At 39.8% G+C, this 27,890-nt stretch overlaps 1 protein-coding gene across 2 annotated transcripts; it reads left to right on the forward strand.

Annotated features, from left to right (window-relative positions):
- The first annotated feature begins 985 nt into the window (after nucleotides 1-985).
- Nucleotides 986-21,257, forward strand: LOC113649500 (zinc finger protein OZF-like). 2 transcript variants are annotated; one of them, XM_047814017.1, is made up of 4 exons: nucleotides 986-1,199; nucleotides 15,102-15,239; nucleotides 18,745-18,904; nucleotides 19,008-21,257. In XM_047814017.1, the coding sequence occupies exon 4, from the start codon at nucleotides 19,063-19,065 to the stop codon at nucleotides 20,500-20,502; it is 1,440 nt and encodes a 479-aa protein (XP_047669973.1). In that variant the 5' UTR covers nucleotides 986-1,199; nucleotides 15,102-15,239; nucleotides 18,745-18,904; nucleotides 19,008-19,062; the 3' UTR covers nucleotides 20,503-21,257. The 2 variants fall into 2 exon arrangements, with proteins under 2 accessions (XP_047669973.1, XP_047669972.1); XM_047814016.1 differs by lacking the exon at nucleotides 15,102-15,239.
- Nucleotides 21,258-27,890: the final 6,633 nt, after the last annotated feature.

The following is a 27,890-nucleotide window of genomic DNA, read 5'->3' on the forward strand; positions in this document are numbered from 1 at the left end:
CAGATTAATATTAGTTATATATAAATGTGTATGTATTTATCCCCAATGAACAAGTCTGAGGTGTCTCAGGTGACTGTGGGGAGGAAAAACTCCCTTAGATGGTAAAGGAAGGAACCTTGAGAGGAACCAGACTCAAAGGGGAACCTCATCTGGGTGACACTGGGGGTGTGATTATATAACCTCATCCTCATCTGGGTGACACTGGGGGTGTGATTATATAACCTCATCCTCATCTGGGTGACACTGGGGGTGTGATTATATAACCTCATCCTCATCTGGGTGACACTGGGGGTGTGATTATATATATATACAGTCTGATAAATGTTGTAGTGATGTAAAAGACCACATAGGGTTCACATCTCCCTTTAATATCACAGAGTCTAAATGGAGCTGGTAGATCTGTAGATGTCTCAGGATCCTCACAGAGTCGTCCTCATCTCAGTGGAGGTCCAAAATCTTATTGACACAGAAGACAATCAGAGCTGCTACAATGTCTGGAAGCCTCATGATGGGCAGAAAGAGAGAAGAAGTGGAGAGGAATTAATGTATCTGCTGTTCATAATATTAGCAAGCACAAGATGATAATGTGCATTTGGTCTGATGTAATAGTGCACAATATTATGGGATCTTTAGGGGGTAAACACTTTTTCACACAGGGCCATGTAGGTTTGGATTTTGTTTTTTAATAAAAACCCTCATTTAAAAACTGCATGTTGTGTTTGTTATCTTTGACTTATATTTAAATGTGTTTGATGACCTGAAACATTAAAAAATAAAATCAGGAAGGGGACAAAACCACTGTACCTGTATTCTTCACCACACACCTGTTCTGCCTTTTCTTGCTTGACTTGGACCGAACTGACCGTCCACAAACTTTAATACTACATGCTTTTCTTTTTATAATAATTATTATAATAATAATAATAATAATAATGATTTTGTTTCCTCTTCTTACCTGGTTATTGAGTGTATTCTCCTCCAGTAGGTGTCGCTGTGAGCGTCTAAGTCCCGTTCCTCCACACATGGACAGAAACAGAAGAAGACGTGCTGCAGTTTTTCTGATTGATGATCTGAGCTCTCCGACTCTACTAATCATCTTTACAGTAAAATATTTCTGACAGGGTTTTACCTCCACAGTTCCATCTGATCCGTTGTGGTGTATTTCAGGTGCTTAACTGTGTTCTGCTGGAAAGATCAAGGTAAGTTCAACTCGGCTAACAGTGGCTGTGTCCTAAATGACTTTCTACTTCCTATGTTAGTGCACTACAGGGGAGATAATAGTGTGTTTACACACTCTGTAGTGCACATAGAGAGATAATAGTGTGTTTACACACTCTGTAGTGCACATAGAGAGATAATAGTGTGTTTACACACTCTGTAGTGTACATAGAGAGATAATAGTGTGTTTACACACTCTGTAGTGCACATAGAGAGATTATAGTGTGTTTACACACTCTAGTGCACATAGAGAGATAATAATGTGTTTACACACTCTGTAGTGCACATAGAGAGATAATAGTGTGTTTACACACTCTGTAGTGCACATAGAGAGATAATAGTGTGTTTACACACTCTGTAGTGTACATAGAGAGATAATAGTGTGTTTATACACTCTGTAGTGCACATAGAGAGATTATAGTGTGTTTACACACTCTAGTGCACATAGAGAGATAATAATGTGTTTACACACTCTGTAGTGCACATAGAGAGATAATAGTGTGTTTACACACTCTGTAGTGCACATAGAGAGATAATAGTGTGTTTATACACTCTGTAGTGCACATAGAGAGATAATAGTGTGTTTACACACTCTGTAGTGCACATAGAGAGATAATAGTGTGTTTACACATTCTGTAGTGTACATAGAGACATAATAGTGATGTTTACACACTCTGTAGTGTACATAGAGAGATAATAGTGATGTTTACACACTCTGTAGTGCACATAGAGAGATAATAGTGTGTTTACACACTCTGTAGTGCACATAGAGAGATAATAGTGTGTTTACACACTCTGTAGTGCACATAGAGAGCTAATAGTGATGTTTACACACTCTGTAGTGCACATAGAGAGATAATAGTGTGTTTACACACTCTGTAGTGCACATAGAGAGACAATAATGTGTTTACACACTCTGTAGTGCACATAGAGAGATAATAGTGATGTTTACACACTCTGTAGTGCACATAGAGAGATAATAGTGTGTTTACACACTCTGTAGTGCACTACAGGGGAGATAATAGTGTGTTTACACACTCTGTAGTGCACATAGAGAGATAATAGTGTGTTTACACACTGTAGTGCACATAGAGAGATAATAGTGTGTTTACACACTCTGTAGTGCACATAGAGAGATAATAGTGTGTTTACACACTCTGTAGTGCACATAGAGAGATAATAGTGTGTTTATACACTCTGTAGTGCACTACAGGGGAGATAATAGTGTGTTTACACACTCTGTAGTGCACATAGAGAGATAATAGTGTGTTTATACACTCTGTAGTGCACTACAGGGGAGATAATAGTGTGTTTACACACTCTGTAGTGCACATAGAGAGAAAATAGTGTGTTTATACACTCTGTAGTGCACTACAGGGGGGATAATAGTGTGTTTACACACTCTGTACTGCACATAGAGAGATAATAGTGTGTTTACACACTCTGTACTGCACATAGAGAGATAATAGTGTGTTTACACACTCTGTAGTGCACATAGAGAGATAATAGTGTGTTTACACACTGTAGTGCACATAGAGAGATAATAGTGTGTTTACACACTCTGTAGTGCACTACAGGGGAGATAATAGTATGTTTATACACTCTGTAGTGCACATAGAGATATAATAGTGTGTTTACACACTCTGTAGTGCACATAGAGAGATAATAGTGTGTTTATACACTGTAGTGCACATAGAGAAATAATAGTGTGTTTACACACTCTGTAGTGCACATAGAGAGATAATAGTGTGTTTACACACACTGTAGTGCACATAGAGAGATAATAGTGATGTTTACACACTCTGTAGTGCACATAGAGAGATAAGTGTGTTTACACACTCTGTAGTGCACATAGAGAGATAATAGTGTGTTTATACACTCTGTAGTGCACTACAGGGGAGATAATAGTGTGTTTACACACTCTGTAGTGCACATAGAGAGATAATAGTGTGTTTACACACTCTGTAGTGCACAGAGAGATTATAGTGTGTTTACACACTCTAGTGCACATAGAGAGATAATAATGTGTTTACACACTCTGTAGTGCACATAGAGAGTTAATAGTGTGTTTACACACTCTGTAGTGCACATAGAGAGATAATAGTGTGTTTATACACTCTGTAGTGCACATAGAGAGATAATAGTGTGTTTACACACTCTGTAGTGCAAATAGAGAGATAATATTGTGTTTACACACTCTGTAGTGCACATAGAGAGATAATAGTGTGTTTACACATTCTGTAGTGTACATAGAGACATAATAGTGATGTTTACACACTCTGTAGTGTACATAGAGAGATAATAGTGATGTTTACACACTCCGTAGTGCACATAGAGAGATAATAGTGTGTTTACACACTCTGTAGTGCACATAGAGATATAATAGTGTGTTTACACACTCTGTAGTGCACATAGAGAGATAATAGTGATGTTTACACACTCTGTAGTGCACATAGAGAGATAATAGTGTGTTTACACACTCTGTAGTGCACATAGAGAGACAATAATGTGTTTACACACTCTGTAGTGCACATAGAGAGATAATAGTGATGTTTACACACTCTGTAGTGCACATAGAGAGATAATAGTGATGTTTACACACTCTGTAGTGCACATAGAGAGACAATAGTGTGTTTACACACTCTGTAGTGCACATAGAGAGATAATAGTGTGTTTACACACTCTGTAGTGCACATAGAGAGATAATAGTGATGTTTACACACTCTGTAGTGCACATAGAGAGATAATAGTGTGTTTACACACTCTGTAGTGCACATAGAGAGATAATAGTGATGTTTACACACTCTGTAGTGCACATAGAGAGATAATAGTGTGTTTACACACTCTGTAGTGCACATAGAGAGATAATAGTGTGTTTACACACTCTGTAGTGCACATAGAGAGATAATAGTGTGTTTACACACTCTGTAGTGCACTACAGGGGAGATAATAGTGTGTTTACACACTCTGTAGTGCACATAGAGAGATAATAGTGTGTTTACACACTCTGTAGTGCACATAGAGAGATAATAATGTGTTTACACACTCTGTAGTGCACATAGAGAGATAATAGTGTGTTTATACACTCTGTAGTGCACATAGAGAGATAATAGTGTGTTTACACACTCTGTAGTGCACTACAGGGGAGATAATAGTGTGTTTATACACTCTGTAGTGCACATAGAGAGATAACAGTGTGTTTACACACTCTGTAGTGCACATAGAGAGATAATAGTGTGTTTACACACTCTGTAGTGCACATAGAGAGATAATAGTGTGTTTACACACTCTGTAGTGCACATAGAGAGATAATAGTGTGTTTACACACTCTGTAGTGCACTACAGGGGAGATAATAGTGTGTTTACACACTCTGTAGTGCACATAGAGAGATAATAGTGTGTTTACACACTGTAGTGCACATAGAGAGATAATAGTGTGTTTACACACTCTGTAGTGCACATAGAGAGATAATAGTGTGTTTACACACTCTGTAGTGCACATAGAGAGATAATAGTGTGTTTACACACTCTGTAGTGCACATAGAGAGATAATAGTGTGTTTACACACTCTGTAGTGCACATAGAGAGATAATAGTGTGTTTATACACTCTGTAGTGCACATAGAGAGATAATAGTGTGTTTACACACTCTGTAGTGCACATAGAGAGATAATAGTGTGTTTACACACTCTGTAGTGCACATAGAGAGATAATAGTGTGTTTACACATTCTGTAGTGTACATAGAGACATAATAGTGATGTTTACACACTCTGTAGTGTACATAGAGAGATAATAGTGATGTTTACACACTCTGTAGTGCACATAGAGAGATAATAGTGTGTTTACACACTCTGTAGTGCACATAGAGATATAATAGTGTGTTTACACACTCTGTAGTGCACATAGAGAGATAATAGTGATGTTTACACACTCTGTAGTGCACATAGAGAGATAATAGTGTGTTTACACACTCTGTAGTGCACATAGAGAGACAATAATGTCTTTACACACTCTGTAGTGCACATAGAGAGATAATAGTGATGTTTACACACTCTGTAGTGCACATAGAGAGATAATAGTGATGTTTACACACTCTGTAGTGCACATAGAGAGATAATAGTGTGTTTACACACTCTGTAGTGCACATAGAGAGATAATAGTGATGTTTACACACTCTGTAGTGCACATAGAGAGATAATAGTGTGTTTACACACTCTGTAGTGCACATAGAGAGATAATAGTGATGTTTACACACTCTGTAGTGCACATAGAGAGATAATAGTGTGTTTACACACTCTGTAGTGCACATAGAGAGATAATAGTGTGTTTACACACTCTGTAGTGCACTACAGGGGAGATAATAGTGTGTTTACACACTCTGTAGTGCACATAGAGAGATAATAGTGTGTTTACACACTCTGTAGTGCACATAGAGAGATATTAATGTGTTTACACACTCTGTAGTGCACATAGAGAGATAATAGTGTGTTTATACACTCTGTAGTGCACATAGAGAGATAATAGTGTGTTTACACACTCTGTAGTGCACTACAGGGGAGATAATAGTGTGTTTATACACTCTGTAGTGCACATAGAGAGATAACAGTGTGTTTACACACTCTGTAGTGCACATAGAGAGATAATAGTGTGTTTACACACTCTGTAGTGCACATAGAGAGATAATAGTGTGTTTACACACTCTGTAGTGCACATAGAGAGATAATAGTGTGTTTACACACTCTGTAGTGCACTACAGGGGAGATAATAGTGTGTTTACACACTCTGTAGTGCACATAGAGAGATAATAGTGTGTTTACACACTGTAGTGCACATAGAGAGATAATAGTGTGTTTACACACTCTGTAGTGCACATAGAGAGATAATAGTGTGTTTACACACTCTGTAGTGCACATAGAGAGATAATAGTGTGTTTACACACTCTGTAGTGCACATAGAGAGATAATAGTGTGTTTACACACTCTGTAGTGCACATAGAGAGATAATAGTGTGTTTACACATTCTGTAGTGTACATAGAGACATAATAGTGATGTTTACACACTCTGTAGTGTACATAGAGAGATAATAGTGATGTTTACACACTCTGTAGTGCACATAGAGAGATAATAGTGTGTTTACACACTCTGTAGTGCACATAGAGATATAATAGTGTGTTTACACACTCTGTAGTGCACATAGAGAGATAATAGTGATGTTTACACACTCTGTAGTGCACATAGAGAGATAATAGTGTGTTTACACACTCTGTAGTGCACATAGAGAGACAATAATGTCTTTACACACTCTGTAGTGCACATAGAGAGATAATAGTGATGTTTACACACTCTGTAGTGCACATAGAGAGATAATAGTGATGTTTACACACTCTGTAGTGCACATAGAGAGATAATAGTGTGTTTACACACTCTGTAGTGCACATAGAGAGATAATAGTGATGTTTACACACTCTGTAGTGCACATAGAGAGATAATAGTGTGTTTACACACTCTGTAGTGCACATAGAGAGATAATAGTGATGTTTACACACTCTGTAGTGCACATAGAGAGATAATAGTGTGTTTACACACTCTGTAGTGCACATAGAGAGATAATAGTGTGTTTACACACTCTGTAGTGCACTACAGGGGAGATAATAGTGTGTTTACACACTCTGTAGTGCACATAGAGAGATAATAGTGTGTTTACACACTCTGTAGTGCACATAGAGAGATATTAATGTGTTTACACACTCTGTAGTGCACATAGAGAGATAATAGTGTGTTTATACACTCTGTAGTGCACATAGAGAGATAATAGTGTGTTTACACACTCTGTAGTGCACTACAGGGGAGATAATAGTGTGTTTATACACTCTGTAGTGCACATAGAGAGATAACAGTGTGTTTACACACTCTGTAGTGCACATAGAGAGATAATAGTGTGTTTACACACTCTGTAGTGCACATAGAGAGATAATAGTGTGTTTACACACTCTGTAGTGCACATAGAGAGATAATAGTGTGTTTACACACTCTGTAGTGCACTACAGGGGAGATAATAGTGTGTTTACACACTCTGTAGTGCACATAGAGAGATAATAGTGTGTTTACACACTGTAGTGCACATAGAGAGATAATAGTGTGTTTACACACTCTGTAGTGCACATAGAGAGATAATAGTGTGTTTACACACTCTGTAGTGCACATAGAGAGATAATAGTGTGTTTATACACTCTGTAGTGCACTACAGGGGAGATAATAGTGTGTTTACACACTCTGTAGTGCACATAGAGAGATAATAGTGTGTTTATACACTCTGTAGTGCACTACAAGGGAAATAATAGTGTGTTTACACACTCTGTAGTGCACATAGAGAGAAAATAGTGTGTTTATACACTCTGTAGTGCACTACAGGGGGATAATAGTGTGTTTACACACTCTGTACTGCACATAGAGAGATAATAGTGTGTTTACACACTCTGTAGTGCACATAGAGAGATAATAGTGTGTTTACACACTCTGTAGTGCACATAGAGAGATAATAGTGTGTTTACACACTGTAGTGCACATAGAGAGATAATAGTGTGTTTACACACTCTGTAGTGCACTACAGGGGGGATAATAGTGTGTTTACACACTCTGTAGTGCACATAGAGAGATAATAGTGATGTTTACACACTCTGTAGTGCACATAGAGAGATAATAGTGATGTTTACACACTCTGTAGTGCACATAGAGAGATAATAGTGTGTTTACACACTCTGTAGTGCACATAGAGAGATAATAGTGATGTTTACACACTCTGTAGTGCACATAGAGAGATAATAGTGTGTTTACACACTCTGTAGTGCACATAGAGAGATAATAGTGATGTTTACACACTCTGTAGTGCACATAGAGAGATAATAGTGTGTTTACACACTCTGTAGTGCACATAGAGAGATAATAGTGTGTTTACACACTCTGTAGTGCACTACAGGGGAGATAATAGTGTGTTTACACACTCTGTAGTGCACATAGAGAGATAATAGTGTGTTTACACACTCTGTAGTGCACATAGAGAGATATTAATGTGTTTACACACTCTGTAGTGCACATAGAGAGATAATAGTGTGTTTATACACTCTGTAGTGCACATAGAGAGATAATAGTGTGTTTACACACTCTGTAGTGCACTACAGGGGAGATAATAGTGTGTTTATACACTCTGTAGTGCACATAGAGAGATAACAGTGTGTTTACACACTCTGTAGTGCACATAGAGAGATAATAGTGTGTTTACACACTCTGTAGTGCACATAGAGAGATAATAGTGTGTTTACACACTCTGTAGTGCACATAGAGAGATAATAGTGTGTTTACACACTCTGTAGTGCACTACAGGGGAGATAATAGTGTGTTTACACACTCTGTAGTGCACATAGAGAGATAATAGTGTGTTTACACACTGTAGTGCACATAGAGAGATAATAGTGTGTTTACACACTCTGTAGTGCACATAGAGAGATAATAGTGTGTTTACACACTCTGTAGTGCACATAGAGAGATAATAGTGTGTTTATACACTCTGTAGTGCACTACAGGGGAGATAATAGTGTGTTTACACACTCTGTAGTGCACATAGAGAGATAATAGTGTGTTTATACACTCTGTAGTGCACTACAAGGGAAATAATAGTGTGTTTACACACTCTGTAGTGCACATAGAGAGAAAATAGTGTGTTTATACACTCTGTAGTGCACTACAGGGGGATAATAGTGTGTTTACACACTCTGTACTGCACATAGAGAGATAATAGTGTGTTTACACACTCTGTAGTGCACATAGAGAGATAATAGTGTGTTTACACACTCTGTAGTGCACATAGAGAGATAATAGTGTGTTTACACACTGTAGTGCACATAGAGAGATAATAGTGTGTTTACACACTCTGTAGTGCACTACAGGGGGGATAATAGTGTGTTTACACACTCTGTACTGCACATAGAGAGATAATAGTGTGTTTACACACTCTGTAGTGCACATAGAGAGATAATAGTGTGTTTACACACTCTGTAGTGCACATAGAGAGATAATAGTGTGTTTACACACTGTAGTGCACATAGAGAGATAATAGTGTGTTTACACACTCTGTAGTGCACTACAGGGGGGATAATAGTGTGTTTACACACTCTGTACTGCACATAGAGATATAATAGTGTGTTTACACACTCTGTAGTGCACATAGAGAGATAATAGTGATGTTTACACACTCTGTAGTGCACATAGAGAGATAATAGTGTGTTTACACACTCTGTAGTGCACATAGAGAGACAATAATGTGTTTACACACTCTGTAGTGCACATAGAGAGATAATAGTGATGTTTACACACTCTGTAGTGCACATAGAGAGATAATAGTGATGTTTACACACTCTGTAGTGCACATAGAGAGATAATAGTGTGTTTACACACTCTGTAGTGCACATAGAGAGATAATAGTGTGTTTACACACTCTGTAGTGCACATAGAGAGATAATAGTGATGTTTACACACTCTGTAGTGCACATAGAGAGATAATAGTGTGTTTACACACTCTGTAGTGCACATAGAGAGATAATAGTGATGTTTACACACTCTGTAGTGCACATAGAGAGATAATAGTGTGTTTACACACTCTGTAGTGCACATAGAGAGATAATAGTGTGTTTACACACTCTGTAGTGCACATAGAGAGATAATAGTGTGTTTACACACTCTGTAGTGCACTACAGGGGAGATAATAGTGTGTTTACACACTCTGTAGTGCACATAGAGAGATAATAGTGTGTTTACACACTCTGTAGTGCACATAGAGAGATAATAATGTGTTTACACACTCTGTAGTGCACATAGAGAGATAATAGTGTGTTTATACACTCTGTAGTGCACATAGAGAGATAATAGTGTGTTTACACACTCTGTAGTGTACTACAGGGGAGATAATAGTGTGTTTATACACTCTGTAGTGCACATAGAGAGATAACAGTGTGTTTACACACTCTGTAGTGCACATAGAGAGATAATAGTGTGTTTACACACTCTGTAGTGCACATAGAGAGATAATAGTGTGTTTACACACTCTGTAGTGCACATAGAGAGATAATAGTGTGTTTACACACTCTGTAGTGCACTACAGGGGAGATAATAGTGTGTTTACACACTCTGTAGTGCACATAGAGAGATAATAGTGTGTTTACACACTGTAGTGCACATAGAGAGATAATAGTGTGTTTACACACTCTGTAGTGCACATAGAGAGATAATAGTGTGTTTACACACTCTGTAGTTCACATAGAGAGATAATAGTGTGTTTATACACTCTGTAGTGCACTACAGGGGAGATAATAGTGTGTTTACACACTCTGTAGTGCACATAGAGAGATAATAGTGTGTTTATACACTCTGTAGTGCACTACAGGGGAGATAATAGTGTGTTTACACACTCTGTAGTGCACATAGAGAGAAAATAGTGTGTTTATACACTCTGTAGTGCACTACAGGGGGGATAATAGTGTGTTTACACACTCTGTACTGCACATAGAGAGATAATAGTGTGTTTACACACTCTGTAGTGCACATAGAGAGATAATAGTGTGTTTACACACTCTGTAGTGCACATAGAGAGATAATAGTGTGTTTACACACTCTGTAGTGCACTACAGGGGGGATAATAGTGTGTTTACACACTCTGTACTGCACATAGAGATATAATAGTGTGTTTACACACTCTGTAGTGCACATAGAGAGATAATAGTGATGTTTACACACTCTGTAGTGCACATAGAGAGATAATAGTGTGTTTACACACTCTGTAGTGCACATAGAGAGACAATAATGTGTTTACACACTCTGTAGTGCACATAGAGAGATAATAGTGATGTTTACACACTCTGTAGTGCACATAGAGAGATAATAGTGATGTTTACACACTCTGTAGTGCACATAGAGAGATAATAGTGTGTTTACACACTCTGTAGTGCACATAGAGAGATAATAGTGTGTTTACACACTCTGTAGTGCACATAGAGAGATAATAGTGATGTTTACACACTCTGTAGTGCACATAGAGAGATAATAGTGTGTTTACACACTCTGTAGTGCACATAGAGAGATAATAGTGATGTTTACACACTCTGTAGTGCACATAGAGAGATAATAGTGTGTTTACACACTCTGTAGTGCACATAGAGAGATAATAGTGTGTTTACACACTCTGTAGTGCACATAGAGAGATAATAGTGTGTTTACACACTCTGTAGTGCACTACAGGGGAGATAATAGTGTGTTTACACACTCTGTAGTGCACATAGAGAGATAATAGTGTGTTTACACACTCTGTAGTGCACATAGAGAGATAATAATGTGTTTACACACTCTGTAGTGCACATAGAGAGATAATAGTGATGTTTACACACTCTGTAGTGCACATAGAGAGATAATAGTGTGTTTACACACTCTGTAGTGCACTACAGGGGAGATAATAGTGTGTTTATACACTCTGTAGTGCACATAGAGAGATAACAGTGTGTTTACACACTCTGTAGTGCACATAGAGAGATAATAGTGTGTTTACACACTCTGTAGTGCACATAGAGAGATAATAGTGTGTTTACACACTCTGTAGTGCACATAGAGAGATAATAGTGTGTTTACACACTCTGTAGTGCACTACAGGGGAGATAATAGTGTGTTTACACACTCTGTAGTGCACATAGAGAGATAATAGTGTGTTTACACACTGTAGTGCACATAGAGAGATAATAGTGTGTTTACACACTCTGTAGTGCACATAGAGAGATAATAGTGTGTTTACACACTCTGTAGTGCACATAGAGAGATAATAGTGTGTTTATACACTCTGTAGTGCACTACAGGGGAGATAATAGTGTGTTTACACACTCTGTAGTGCACATAGAGAGATAATAGTGTGTTTATACACTCTGTAGTGCACTACAGGGGAGATAATAGTGTGTTTACACACTCTGTAGTGCACATAGAGAGAAAATAGTGTGTTTATACACTCTGTAGTGCACTACAGGGGGGATAATAGTGTGTTTACACACTCTGTACTGCACATAGAGAGATAATATTGTGTTTACACACTCTGTAGTGCACATAGAGAGATAATAGTGTGTTTACACACTCTGTAGTGCACATAGAGAGATAATAGTGTGTTTACACACTGTAGTGCACATAGAGAGATAATAGTGTGTTTACACACTCTGTAGTGCACTACAGGGGAGATAATAGTATGTTTATACACTCTGTAGTGCACATAGAGATATAATAGTGTGTTTACACACTCTGTAGTGCACATAGAGAGATAATAGTGTGTTTATACACTGTAGTGCACATAGAGAAATAATAGTGTGTTTACACACTCTGTAGTGCACATAGAGAGATAATAGTGTGTTTACACACACTGTAGTGCACATAGAGAGATAATAGTGATGTTTACACACTCTGTAGTGCACATAGAGAGATAAGTGTGTTTACACACTCTGTAGTGCACATAGAGAGATAATAGTGTGTTTATACACTCTGTAGTGCACTACAGGGGAGATAATAGTGTGTTTACACACTCTGTAGTGCACATAGAGAGATAATAGTGTGTTTATACACTCTGTAGTGCACATAGAGAGATAATAGTGTGTTTACACACTGTAGTGCACATAGAGAGATAATAGTGTGTTTACACACTCTGTAGTGCACTACAGGGGAGATAATAGTATGTTTATACACTCTGTAGTGCACATAGAGATATAATAGTGTGTTTACACACTCTGTAGTGCACATAGAGAGATAATAGTGATGTTTACACACTCTGTAGTGCACATAGAGAGATAAGTGTGTTTACACACTCTGTAGTGCACAGAGAGATAATAGTGTGTTTATAAACTCTGTAGTGCACATAGAGAGATAATAGTGTGTTTATACACTGTAGTGCACGTAGAGAAATAATAGTGTGTTTACACACTCTGTAGTGCACATAGAGAGATAATAGTGTGTTTATACACTGTAGTGCACATAGAGAAATAATAGTGTGTTTACACACTCTGTAGTGCACATAGAGAGATAATAGTGTGTTTATACACTGTAGTGCACATAGAGAAATAATAGTGTGTTTACACACTCTGTAGTGCACATAGAGAGATAATAGTGTGTTTACACACACTGTAGTGCACATAGAGAGATAATAGTGATGTTTACACACTCTGTAGTGCACATAGAGAGATAAGTGTGTTTACACACTCTGTAGTGCACAGAGAGATAATAGTGTGTTTATAAACTCTGTAGTGCACATAGAGAGATAATAGTGATGTTTACACACTCTGTAGTGCACATAGAGAGATAATAGTGGTGTTTACACACTCTGTAGTGCACATAGAGAGATAATAGTGATGTTTACACACTCTGTAGTGCACATAGAGAGATAATAGTGATGTTTACACACTCTGTAGTGCACATAGAGAGATAATAGTGATGTTTACACACACTGTAGTGCACATAGAGAGATAATAGTGATGTTTACACACACTGTAGTGCACATAGAGAGATAATAGTGATGTTTACACACACTGTAGTGCACATAGAGAGATAATAGTGATGTTTACATACACTGTAGTGCACATAGAGAGATATTCTGGGAACTACTATGTCTTATGGGATCAACTACCTTCAGTCTTCTGGTCAAGCATGGAAGAGGAAGAAACCTTAAGAGGAACCCGACTCAAAGGTTAACCCATCCTCGTTTGGCTAACACTGGGGGTTGTGATTTATAAATTGGTATAAACTGCAGAGTGTGTTATGATGAGTAATGTCCTGTCTACAGTCCAAAATCTTCACGAAGCAGAACACAATTTTAACTCATATAATCTCTGGATGCCTCTAGGTGGGTAGAGAAAGAGAAGAAAGTGGAGGAATGACCATATCTACTGGATCATACGGTTGTAGGATGTATTATGTGTATGCCTGGCTAATGTTTCTACAGTTTTCATCTGAGTCTTAATCTACATTTAAACTGAAAAAAAGTGTGTCTGAGCCCCGAACAATATCAGGAAGATTGTTCCAAAGTTTTGGAGCTAAATAAGAAAACGCTCTACCACCTTAAGTAGACTTAGATATTCTGGGAACTACCAGAAGTCCTGAGTTTTGTGATCTCAGAGAGCGTGAAGGATTGTAACTTGTTAGAAGACTAGTTAGATACATGGGAGCTAAACCATTAAGAGCCTTGTACGTAAGTAGCAGCAGTTTGTAATCAGTTCTAAACTTAACAGGTAGCCAGTGTAGAGATGATAACATTGGGGTTATATGGTCATACTTTCTTGTCCTAGTGAGAACTTTTGGACTAAGTGAAGAAATGCATTACAGTAGTCCAGTCTGGAGGTCATGAATGCATGAACTAGCTTCTCAGCATCAGATACAGACAGTATGTTTCTCAGCTTGGCAATATTTCATTAGTTCATTTGTTTAGTCTAGTTTAGTTTAGTCTAGACTAAACATTTGTTTAGTTTAGATTTTTATGAATAGTTTTTCTTAGGTAAAAGGAGCAGATCTGGAGGGTTCATTGTCATTTAGTGAACTGGGATGTCTGGATGTTGTCTCCTTACCACCCTCACAAGTCACTCAGGTTTACAGACTGTGGAGCGGTGGTACGCTTTACATCCCAGGAAGCCCTCATGTCTGTGTCACCTTCTGGCTCTAGACTTTTAGTTATGATGTCATAGCTAGTCTTGATGGAGTCCCTGTCTGCAATTCGCACATAAACCTGATTACAATCATACCCAAGAATTTTCTCCCCTCTCTCTCTCTCTCTCTCTCTCTCTCTCTCTCTCTCTCTCTCTCTCTCTCTCTCTCTCTCTCAGTCTCTCTCTAGTTATATATGCAACTCCCGATGTTCTAAAACCCGACCCTTGAGGGACCTCGTAATTAACTGCCAGTAAACTGGAGGATTCACCATTTAAACACTATTTTAAGAAAAGGAATGGGTATTAATCAGACAGGTAGGATTTAAACCAACTTAAAGCCTGTCCCTGAATACCTGTGTAATTTTGTAAGTGATCTATATTGTCAATTGCAGCACAAAGGTAAGATAGGTAGATAGATAGGTAGATAGATAGGTAGATAGATAGGTAGATAGATAGATAGATAGATAGATAGATAGATAGATAGATAGATAGATAGATAGATAGATAGATAGATAGATAGATGTGCAAAGAGTAGCAATTGTGCAGATAGACAGATAAATATGTATCATGTGTACAGCATGTAATATATATATAGGTATATAAAGCAGTGCAGAGATGTGTGGACATTGTTGAAAAGTACAAGTAATTGGTTCTAAGGCTATGGCATTGAAAAAAAATGTGCAGACACTGTTGTAAAGGAACAGGAAGTAAATAACATAGTGCAGATGAATGTAAAGCAAAATATGTGTACAGAATGAGTAGTATAAAAAATACAATATGTACACTGTTTTTACAGTGTTATAACGGTGTAGTGTAGAGTACAGTAGTGTGATGGTGGATGGAAAGAAGCTGTCCCTGAACCTGCTGGATCTGTTGCGTATGTTCCTGTATCTCCTTCTTGATGGAAGGAGGTTAAACAGTTTGTGACTGGGATGTGAACAGTCCTTGATGATGATGTGAGCTCTGCGCAGACATCTGCTTTGGTGAAGGTGCTCAATGGCAGGTAGTTAGTTGAATAAATCCTTTATGTGCTATCTTTAAATAAGACAAGTAGAGACAGCACATTAGTTTCCCAGGGTTTTTGTCCCCTTACCTCCCTTTGGCTGCTTAGCCTGGCTCTCCACAGTGTTTCACAGACGGAGTGACACAGCGGCCCTCCTCATTGGCTCCCGGTTTTTGGTGGGAATTCTGCTGACCCGCAGCACCATTATCACACTGGACATACTGTGCTTGCAAGCAGTTTTTTAACCTTTTCTCTACTTTTGCTATAGGCTACATGTTGCACTCTTGAGGGTGCGAGTATCATACCATGGTGCAGGTGTTTTGTCTCTAATCATCTTTAATCGGATGGGGACAACAGTGTCTAATGTGCTAGTGAATATAGCTCCTATGCTATCAGTCATTACATCTAGATGGTTTGTGTTTAAGGGTGCAGTAAGAAGTTCAGACAGATCAGGCTGGTTATTTGTGAACCTGTCTTTAGTGGTCAGAATAACAGTTCTACCGAGTCGATATATTTTGATGGGGTAGACTCATTTAGACCAATGTGTAGATATTTATTTTAATCCAAGGTTATTTTTCAATATCATTTCATTTCCAAAGTGTTTTGGGTGTAAGGGAACTAATGTTCAGAAGCCAAGACATTAGGAACTGGTTTTGTTTGTTTATTTGGCATTTTTCTGGTTAAATTATAAGATTATTTAGAGAAGTTTTAGTAAATTTACTCTTTGATCTCACCAGTCAGACAACAGACACAATTTATATAGTGCGAGTTATGTTTGCATTTGTATTGATCTGATGGGTAGAACAATAGCCATCATAATTAGGAATTGAGTTATTATTGAGTTATTTGAGTGATTTACCAGTCAGATGGTGCACAGTGTCCTGGAGATATTGTCTGAGAGGAGTTCTGCTCCAACTATTCTGGGGTACAGACCACGGAAGAGCCTAGGTCACTCCCAGAATACATTCCAGATGTCATTAAAGAGAAGTTCCTGATCATGATACCATGACTGTAACTATTTATTTACGGCAAATAGTCTATTGAACCCCTTGATTCTTCGCTGGTACATGGGAATTGATGATTCTTGTGGCAGGCGATGTGCAGTATACTGTCTCAACCAAGTCCCCCTTCAGGATCTATCTCTGCCTCAGGCTGCTGTTGTTCATGCCAGCACGGACAACAGCAGCCCCAGAGTTCTTGTTCAGGATCCTGGGGTACCTACTCGGTAACAAGCACCAGGAAAACAGCAAGTACGAACCTTACCTTTTAGCTGTGGTAGCCAGATGTGGCAGACGAAGCGGTTCTGCATAGAGATTTCGAAGACCAGTGGAGGGGGACAGGTCCTCACCCATGGCCAAGCTTGCTTCTTCTGCTGCTGCTGCACCCAGGGTCTGTGGTGTTCCAGCGCCAGAATGAAGGGGTTGAGGTGGTAAGAGTATTGGTTTTGCACTGTGAATTGCAACAGGTGAGCATCAGTCTGGAAAGGTCCCAGCATGGTTTATACTCCCACAGCTAGGCCTGCTTTATTTGTAGGTCATGGATCTGCTTCTCCATGTCCTCCAGCTCCACTGAGTGCAACTTGAAAGTGACCTTACCTGCACTCAAAGGTGGGCACACAACGGACATAGTGTTTATGGATGCTCAGAATTACTAAATGGTGATTCCAACTTGAAAGGCTGTCTATAATGGAAAGAGTGATCATGATTCAATGTAGGTGGTCTCTGCTGCTGGAGGAGCATAATACTGTTGGGCTCTGATTCACTAGCAACCCCAGAGAGATGTTGGAAGCACTAGAGTGGGTGCTGGCTACATTGGAGACCCAAGGGCCCCAGAACCAGAATAACTGCCCCATACTAGACAAGCCAATGCCGACCAAGCCTGAAACTTCCATTTCCCCCAGAGCTGACATTCCATGGCTGGATGGCTGTGCTCTGCATACCATTACGCTGACATTTACATTACATTTACAGCATTTAGCAGACGCCCTTATCCAGGCTTACATTTTATCTCATTTTTTTTATTCAAATGAGCAATAGAGGGTTAAGGGCCTTGCTAGAGGCCCAGCAGTGGCAGCTCGGTGGACGCACGAATCAAACTCACAACCTTCCGATTGTTAACCACTAGGCTACCACATCTCTCCACGCTGACCTCCACGTCCTGTTATCTCCTGGGTTTGAGACTGGCCGGGTTTCCCAGCAAGTGAAGGCAAAAGACACCAATAACAGAGTATCTTGGTGGTTTATTTCATTGTAGGAATTCTCATTCCAGGTTCAACACAGAGCAGTAGCCCTTCAGGGGAACACTGTTGGCTTTTCATGATGCCATGGAGGCCCAGTGATCAGCAGCGTTACTGCTTATTACCAGGATTTTTATCATAACTCCTCACACTACTGTCAACCAGATGCTGATACAAAGTGCATGGCTGCAATGCAGGGTGGCAGAAGCACACCAAGAAGTCTAAAACCAGTCAGAACTGGTGGTTCCAGATTTTCACACTAATATCATGCCTTGTGATTTTCAGCAGCCACTATTCGTTTGGCAAATGCTTTTGACCTACCAGAAAAACAGAATGGAATTATAATGTAATGTACATTTGTATTTTTCCGGTAAAAAGAATATAATTATTTCGTTAACTTGCTATGTGCTGATGTCACATGGGTACAGTTATAACTCCACTTTCATCTATCAGTTCCTTCTAGAACAAACCATTCTTTGTCCAGTCCACTTGTGTAGCTCTGTTTATTAAATCAGGCAGAACTAATTATTTGTTCAATAATATTGATCTTCTCTATCCTGATGAATGTTGTCTTGTTGCAGGTTGTCTCCTGCTCCGGCTTTGGTGGCTCTGCAGCTGTGGGACTGGTTTAGTGATTCGGTCAGAAATTTTACCAACCTGCCACTGTTCTGCCCCTGAACAAGGGTCCTAACCCTCTCTGCTCTACTCTGCTCCGGCCTGTCATGCACTCTGACCCATAAGGTACATGAACATAAAATAAATAAATAAATAAATAAATAATTTGATGTACTGTATTTTATATGTGACTAATAAAGACTTTTCCTATCCTCTGTCCTACATCAAGAACTTCAGACAAGCATATCCATTGGGTAATCTGATACTAACCAGAAGGTCACAAAATGTCATCTGATTCTCTGCATTTATCATATACTGGTGTTAATGTGGACAGAGAAGTTCACCAGTGCTCACTGTGTGAGAAGAGTTTCAGTAGAAAGAGTTATCTCAGAAAACACCAGATTGTTCATGTAAAAGAGAAGCCGTTTCACTGCTCACAGTGTGGGAAGAGTTTCAGTAAAAACAGTTATCTCAGAAATCACCAGTCTGTTCATGCAGAAGAGAAGCCGTATCACTGCTTACAGTGTGGGAAAAGTTACCCTGAAATGAGTAAGCTCAAGAGACACCAGCGTGTTCATGCAGAAGAGAAGCCACATCACTGCTCACAGTGTGGGAAGAGTTTCTATCAAAAGAATAAGCTCAAGAATCACCAGCTTGTTCACACAAAAGAGAAGCCATACCACTGTTTAGAGTGTGGGAAAGGTTTTAGTGAAAACAGGAAGTTCAAAGTACATATGCGTATTCACACAGGTGAGAACCTGTATTACTGTTTACAGTGTGGTAAAAGCTTTAATTACCAAACTAATCTCCGGCGACACCAGCGCATTCACTCAGGGGAGAAACCGTATCAGTGCAATGAATGTGGGATGTGTTTTACACAAAGCAGTCATCTCCAAAAGCACCAATACGTTCACACTGGGGAGAAGCTGTTTCACTGTTCACAGTGTGGAAAAAAATTTAGTCAACAGGTCGCTCTCCAAACCCACCAGCGCATTCACACAGGAGAAAAGCCTCATCAATGCATAGACTGTGGAAAAGCTTTTAGTGAGAAGATCCGTCTCATAAAACATCAGCGTCTTCACACAGGAGACAAACCACATAAGTGCTTAGAGTGTGGAAAAGCTTTTAGTGAGAAGATCCGTCTCATAAAACATCAGCGTCTTCACACAGGAGATAAACCACATAAGTGCTTAGAGTGTGGAAAAGCTTTTATTGAGATCAGTCGCTTAGTAAAACACCAGCTTACTCACGTCAGTGAGAAACCATATCAGTGCTCACAATGTGGGAAGGGTTTTATACAAAACAGTTCTCTTCAGCAACATCTCCAGATTCATACAGGAGAGAAGCCATATCACTGCTCAGAGTGTGGAAGGGATTTTAGACATAAGTGTAATTTCCAACAGCACCAACTAATTCACACTGGAGAGAAGCCTTATCACTGTTCAGTGTGTGCAAAGAGTTTTAGGCAAAGAAATAGTCTCATCCAGCACCAGCGCATTCACACAGGAGACAGATACTGCTGCTCAGAATGTGGGAAGAGTTTTACACAAAAGCATTCTCTTCATGTTCACCAACGCATTCACACTGGACAGAAAGCTTATTTCTGCTCAGTGTGTTGTAAGAGTTTTAGCACACACACAACTTTTCAAAGACACAAGCACGCTAAAACACATGAGAATGAAAACACGTTGCAGTTTTCAACAGAAAGTGCTGAAAACAACTAGTTTTATTTTAAACATTGTATTCACAATTCAAAGTCATTTTGTACATTTTAAAAATATTCCATGCTACAGTATTTACAAGACAGATCACTGGAGCTTTCATCATCATCAAATCTTTTGGATTTCCAAATAACTTACACACCATTTCAGGGGTTTTCCATAAGTAAGCTAACCCTATAAGCCAGGCTACCTCATAACAATTTGCCCTGCTGACTAACTATGGAAGCATTTGTTTTTGGACAGCCCTACACAGTGATTGGTTAGTTTTGAAGTTTATGTTGTTTCATTCTATTTCCTAACCTGTTTATTGTCCTGTCAGGCAGAAGGGAACCAGTCTCAAAAGAGAACTGTGTACAATATGGTGCAACAGTTTAACAAGGAGCATCATTCTGGTTATAACATGAAGTCTGTCTTGTTAAAGTTATCTATCTGTTCACTGATGGAGACTTGGGCGAGAAACGTATCAGTTGCAGTCCAACAGTCCAAAGTCATCTCCATGTTCCCTAAGTGGTTTTCTTCACAGCAGCCCCATGTATCTCTTTACTCAATGTGGAGCATCTCAGCAGCATTGAGCACCACCAAGTGATGAGACTTCAACCAGAAGGTTGATCAGGTGGTCCAGAAAGCTATAGCAGTTGGACACTGGTGAGCAGGCTGGCTCACTACACATTGGGACATCGATGAATCAATGTAAAGTTTGTTATGAAAAATATTTGGATTATTCTGTTATGTATCTTTGTAACATTTTAACTAAATATGAATTGTACCTTTTAAATTCACTACCTGACAGGTGAAGTGTTTATGCTTATATAACATACAATTAAACAATACATAATTATATAATTAAATTGATTCTTGTCTTTTCAAAATTTTGTTGTGGTGTTTATTGAGTTTGTGTGATCTATGTTTCATATCATCAATCTTTACTGCCTTAGTTTGTGAAATAACTTTAGTTTTTGTTCTTTTACAAAATTTTTCCCTTCTTGATTTTTTGACCTGACATTAAACAAGTGCTTTATAAGAAAAGTGAAAATACCAGCATCAAGTTCAAGTCAAGAAGCTTTTGTTGTCATTTCAACCATACATAGCTATTGCAGCCCACAGTGACATGAGACAACGTTTCTCCAGGACCAAGTTCTGCTGGTTATTGGACAATGTAAGTGCTGTTAAATTACTTATTTTACTGATCACCATCAGTTCATATGTCTAAATATTAACTACTCTAAATATAAAGTAATGTTCAGTGTTCCACAAGAGTCTGTTTTAGGCTGATTGCTTTTCTCCTTATATAGGCTACTCCGTGGTGCAATTATTCATAAACATTGTATTAACTTCCCCTGTTCCGCTGATGACACACAGCTATAGCTTAATAAAATTGAAGATTGTGTGAAGGACATCAGACAGTGGATGCTTACTAACTTCCTACTGCTTAACTCTGACAAGTTCTTGTACCAGGACCACAGACTTATATTGGTCTCTCATTTTAAGTTCACATAAATAATATCACAAGGGTCGCCTTTTTTCATCTCAGAAACATTGTTAAAATAAGAAATATGTCATTACATGATGCAGAAACACTAGTTCATGCATTTCTTAACCTCGAGGTTGAAAGAAGTTTTATTTACATGAAATTATGTCATGTTTTTGTGTGTATGTGTGGCCTGTTGTTGGTTGATCAGATGACATCAGGTGGGCAAAATAGTTATTACACACAGAATGGTGATCATTGTAGAATTTTTGATTTATAGGCATTCAAGTCAATTTGGCCTGGAAAAAAACAGGTTTTATTATTTGCTGACATTAAAAATTTTTTTTGCAAAATATATGTTAATACTTTGGAAGCAAGTTAGACTGAAAAGGTGAAAAAAATGCCTATCATATATACTTTATTTTTTTATAAGCAGTCAAAACAGACAAGGTCAAGTTGACTCGGCGCTCCTAATTTGTATAGAAGGACAATAGGAGGGTTAAATTAAGGCTCTCTGGTTTGTAGGTTTGTAAATATCCCTCTAACACATTGTAAATAAGTGTCTAGTACTGTTTGATATATTCTACCACACCACATTTTAAATCTCACTCTGGTTGACACCTGGTAGTCACCTCTTTCCATCGCAGATGCTCTCGTCTATAGAGCAGAGGTCACATTTCCAGTAACCCCATCTACCCTCCTCTGTTGTGTAAGTCTCACACAGTGGTGGTAGGTGGGCTCTGGAATTGCCATTCTGCTGTAAAGAAAGATGTTTTTATCTCTGCTTTAACTTCCCATTAGTCCAATGATTTTCTCACACTAACAGAAACCTGGATATCCCCACAGAACACTGCTACACCAGCTTCTTTATCCTCTGCCTATGCTTTCTCTCACTCACCACGAGAAACCAGCAGGGGTGGTGGTACAGGTTAAGTGTTGGCAAAGAGATGGTGTTTTACACCTCTCATTTAACCATCTCCTCTTTTGAATTCTATGCGTATCTAAGTTACCTCTCCTATCACTTGTCATTGTTGTTGTTTACCACACTCCTGGTCCCCTAGGAGACTTCCTGGAAGAAATGGACACACTGCTTAGTGTTTTCCCTTCCGATACCTCCCCTCTGACAGTGTTTGGCGATTTCAATCTCCCCTCTGAAAGGTTCAATCTTCTTCTCCCCTGACTCTTCTCAACTCATTCACCTTACACTCAACATCTACATCCCCACACACAAAGGAGGCAATGTCCTGGACCTGGTTTTCACCTGCCCTTCTCCAGCTAAAGACATGATTGCTACCCCACTACACGTCTCTGATCATCACCTGGTATCCTTCACTCTCAATCTCCCTATCCTACCTAAAACTACCGCTCTCCCCCTTGCTCTTACCTTCCACAACCTTTTCTCTGTCTCCCCTTCTTCTGTAGCTTCTGGCACTGTTTCTTCTCTTCCTGATCCTGAATCATTTTCCTCACTTCCCTAGACTCAGCCACAGAAACTTTCCTCTCCTCTCTTTCCTTAACTATGGACTTTCTATTCTCTCTGTCCACTAAACCCAAGAAATATTTTTGGTCTGCTCCTTGGCTTTCAGGTGTGTTGTGCAACAATTGAAGAGAGCTAAGATCATCTGAGATGAAGTGGAAGAAATCATAAAGCTCCACAACATCATCTCTTCTCTACTCAAGTTCAAGTTTTCTTTATTGTCAACTCTTTCACATGTACAATACATACACAAAAAAATTAATTGAAAATGTATTTCTCTCAGTCCCAAGGTGCAAAATATTAGCAATGAAATTTAAATAAAGTGCCAGGCATATGTAGATACAGTGAAGAATAAGCAGACCAATGCTGCACAAAGTGACTGGTGCATGTTTTTGTATGTTAGTAGGAGGGGGGAGTGGAAGGACCTGGGGATGTGGGATCTGAAGGGGAGTGTTGGGTTTATAGATCTGTGTTGCCTCTGGCAGAAAAGAGAAGTGGAGGCAAGTTTGAGAGTGAGTTCAGCTTCCTGACAGCCTGATGAATGAAGCTGTCCTTCAATCTGTTGGTCCTGGCCCGGAGACTCCGCAGTCTCCTCCCTGATGGCAGCAGACTGAAGAAGCTGTGTAATGGGTGAGTGGGTCACCTGCAATGCAGAGGGCTTTTCGGGTGAGACGGGTCTCATAAATGTCCTGGAGGGAGGGGAGAGAGACATCAATAATCCTCTCAGCTGCTCTCACTATGCGCTGTAGCATCTTCCAGCAGGATGCGTTGCAAGCACCGTACCACACAGTGATGCAGCTCGATAGTATGCTCTCGATGGTGCCTCTGTAGAAGGTGTGCATGATGGGAGGCGTGGCTCTGGTGCTTCTCAGTTTGCGAAGGAAGTAGAGACACAGCAGTGATTTCTTGGCCAGTGCTACTGCGTTTCCAGGATTGGTCCTTTGTGTTGACCACACCCAAGAACTTGGTGCTATTCACTCTCTCCACAGTGGCACCGTTGATGGTCAGAGGAGCATGCTGAGTGTGCGTTCTCCTGAAGTCAACAACAATCTCCTTCATCTTCTCCATGTTCAGAGAGAGATTGTTGTCAGTGCACCACCCGGCCAGGCGTCTCACCTCGTTCCTGTAGTTTGTCTCATCTTTGTTGCTAATGAGACCCACTTCAGTCAAGTCATCTGCAAACTTGATAAAGAGGTTGGAGTTGTTTGATGGTGTGCAGTCATGGGTCAGCAGGGTGAAGAGAAGGGGGCTCAGCACACATCCTTGGGGGGGCCCAGTGTTCAGTGTGATGGTGCTGGATGTGTTGCTGCTGACCCGTACTGCCTGAGGTCTTCCAGTCAGAAAGTCCAATAGCCAGTTGCACAGTGAAGTGCTGGGCCCTAGGTGAAGCAGTTTATTACTGACGCGTCTGAAGCAGTTTATTACAGTCTGCTCGATAGCATGTTAGCTGATCAAGCTGAATAGCGTCGTCCGAACGCTGTTGCTAAGCCATGTTTCCGTGAACAAAAAAACACAACAGTCTCTTACAGATCTACGAGCCGAGCGTAGTATTTGGATGTAATCCATTTTATTGTCTAAAGAGTGTACATTAGCCAGTACGATGGTAGGGATAGCTGGCTTGTGTGGGTTAGCCGTTAGCCTGGCCCGGATACCTCCACGCTTACCCCTCTTCTGCTTTCTCTCACACCTCTTGTGGCACTTCCGCTGTGGGCGAGATGTAGTAGTGGGGGTCGGTGATGGTGTAGGCCTCCGGAGCAGACCGAGGTTCCGCAGCTCTTCTGCGTGCACGGAGTTTAACTCCAAAAATGTGGTTCTTGCGACATCCAGCAGAAACTCACGGCTGTATGTGCGCTTAAGGACAGGTGGACACATTGTAGACGTCCAAAAACACTGCGACTCACGAGGTGAAAAAAACGAAAGCACCGATTTTCCGGCAGTGAGAGAAGCCGCTGCGTGTGTACACGCCGCCATCCCTGTTACAGGTCAATGTCTCGTTAACGATCCACCACCGCTAGGAGGCGAGACTGCATCAACTTCATTGTAACTTCATTGTAACTTTTAAGCATTAAATCCTCTAAATACACGGTTAAATTATATATTGTTTGAAAGCTTAGACTCTCAGGATTTTATGAAGTGCACACACAAAGCATAATATGATTTATAGTAATTTAACCATTTGATGGAAACTTGAACTAGGTGGCGCTAGTTCGATCTGTTTACTCACCTTTAACGCTGGTCTTCAAATTTCCCTTTCTTCACATTGTCACTAATGTTAATGTATTTTCCAAAACAAATGCTTGTAAAAATCGCCAAGAGTCCAAGAAACTTGAATATGTAATCCTTTTAATCCAAAACGCTTTGCTCGCCTCACAAGAATTATGTGTCTGACCGGAAACTGAACACACCGCTTCACTTCCGCCTTTTGTTGGACTCCTACGTCTCATTGGACGCATATCAAACTTTCAAAACGCGTCAGATTTGTAGTTGAGGATCTGACGAATCAAACAAGCCCTCGCATGAGCCAACCAGTGCCTGTGCTGCCGAGATAGGCAGCTAAGAAGCCAATGAGGTCTCTCCATGCTATGTGGGTGACCCTCCCTTTGACTGACCTTTGCTCCGTCCAGTAGCGATTTGATGTTTCGCGAGCATCATAGCTCTTTAGCCAATAAGGAGACGATTCCAACGAGATGCAATATGATACATCTGGTGAGTTCAGGCTGTAAAATGAGAATGCGCATATTAATTTTTTTTCAACTTTATTGCGCAATTCTCGAACGTTTCACACTCTCACACCTCAGGGTGTCAGTTTACAGGCATTTTTTCAAAACAGACTTCTAGGCAGAGGGGTTCTCTTTGTTATAGGACTTTTGAACTAAGCATGCAGTCCTTTTATACAAAGTTATACAGTAAAAAAAATAAACAAGAAAAACATGAACGGACGGACATGTCCGTAGAAAAATATTCATATAAAATCCATTTTTGAGTCTTTTGACTTCATTTTTTTTTGGTGAAAGCCAATACATGTGGCTATGACCCTCAGTTGTTGTTTACCAACCATCACTAAATACAGCAATGTATGTAATCAGTTTATCAGGTAAACAACTCAGACAGAAATAAAAATCCTCCATTCTAGCCTCTATAACTCTGTGTCAGTAAGGCTTAGAATCACGCTTGACACTTGTGTCAGAAACTAGAGACTCTCTTCTTTCCAATGAGACCAAGCTCACCTCTGTGTGTCAAAGTATATGGGAGCTGTACCACTTTTTAGGTGGGTATGTCATCTAGGCGAAAATCATGAAAATGGGGGGGTGACAGGTAAGAGGTTCCACTCAACCACCCAGCTCCACCTGCTTCATCCTCCCTGAATGCAGAACACTTTGCTTCTTTCTACCATGAGAAGACTGAGGAAATCAGCAGGACCTTCACTTCTGCCCCGACTACACTTACATCTTATAGTATGGATTCTCCCACTCCTCTATTGTTGCATTTCTCAACTGTAGCCACAGAAGAGATTTTACATCTCATCCAGTCTCACAATCCTACCACCTGCCCATTGAATCCACTCCATTGCACTATGCTCCAGACCATCTCGCAAGACCTTCTGCCCTTCGTTACCACTATCATCAATAGATGCATATCATCTGGTCAGGTACATTTACATTTACAGCATTTGGCAGACACCCTTATCCAGAACAATGTACATAAGTGCTTAAATCTTTAACATTAAATACATTAATGCTGGCTCACTAGGTTACATACTTAAGATAGCATGAGTTTAAAATATTTGTTCAAAGTTACAATGAAAAAGTGACAAAGGTTGTGTTGGGTTTTTTTTTACATGCAAAAGATACGGAAAGAAGTGCTAGTTGAAGTGTTTCTTGAATAAGTAGGTCTTCAACCACCACTTGAAAATAGCCAGTGACTCAGCTGTCTAGGGGAAGTTCATTCCACCACTTTGGTGCCAGAACCGAGAAGAGTCTTATAGTATACTTGCCTCTTACCCTGAGAGATGGTGGAACCAGTCGAGCAGTGCTGGTAGATTGGAGGGTGTGAGGTGCAGTGCGAGAAGTGATGAGGGCTTTTGAGGTAAGAGGGAGCTGGTTTATTGGCTTTGTAGGCCAGCATCAGTGTATCGAATCTGATGCGTGCAGCTACCGGAAGCCAGTGGAGGGATCGCAGCAGCGGGGTGGTATGTGAGAACTTTGGCAGGTTGAAGACAAGCTGGGCAGCTGCATTTTGGATCATTTGCAGAGGACGGATTGCGTTCATAGGTAGACCTGCCAGCAGTGCGTTGCAGTAATCCAGTCTAGAAATGACAAATGACAAGAGACTGAACAAGTACCTGAGCAGTCTGTGTGGACAAAACTGTCCGAATCCTTCTAATGTTGTAGAGAAGAAACCAACATGAGCGAGTCACATTAGCAGCATGAGAGGAAAAGGACAGTT

Source organism: Tachysurus fulvidraco, chromosome 5 (assembly GCF_022655615.1).
Source record: "Tachysurus fulvidraco isolate hzauxx_2018 chromosome 5, HZAU_PFXX_2.0, whole genome shotgun sequence".
Classification (NCBI taxonomy): Eukaryota; Metazoa; Chordata; class Actinopteri; order Siluriformes; family Bagridae; genus Tachysurus; species Tachysurus fulvidraco.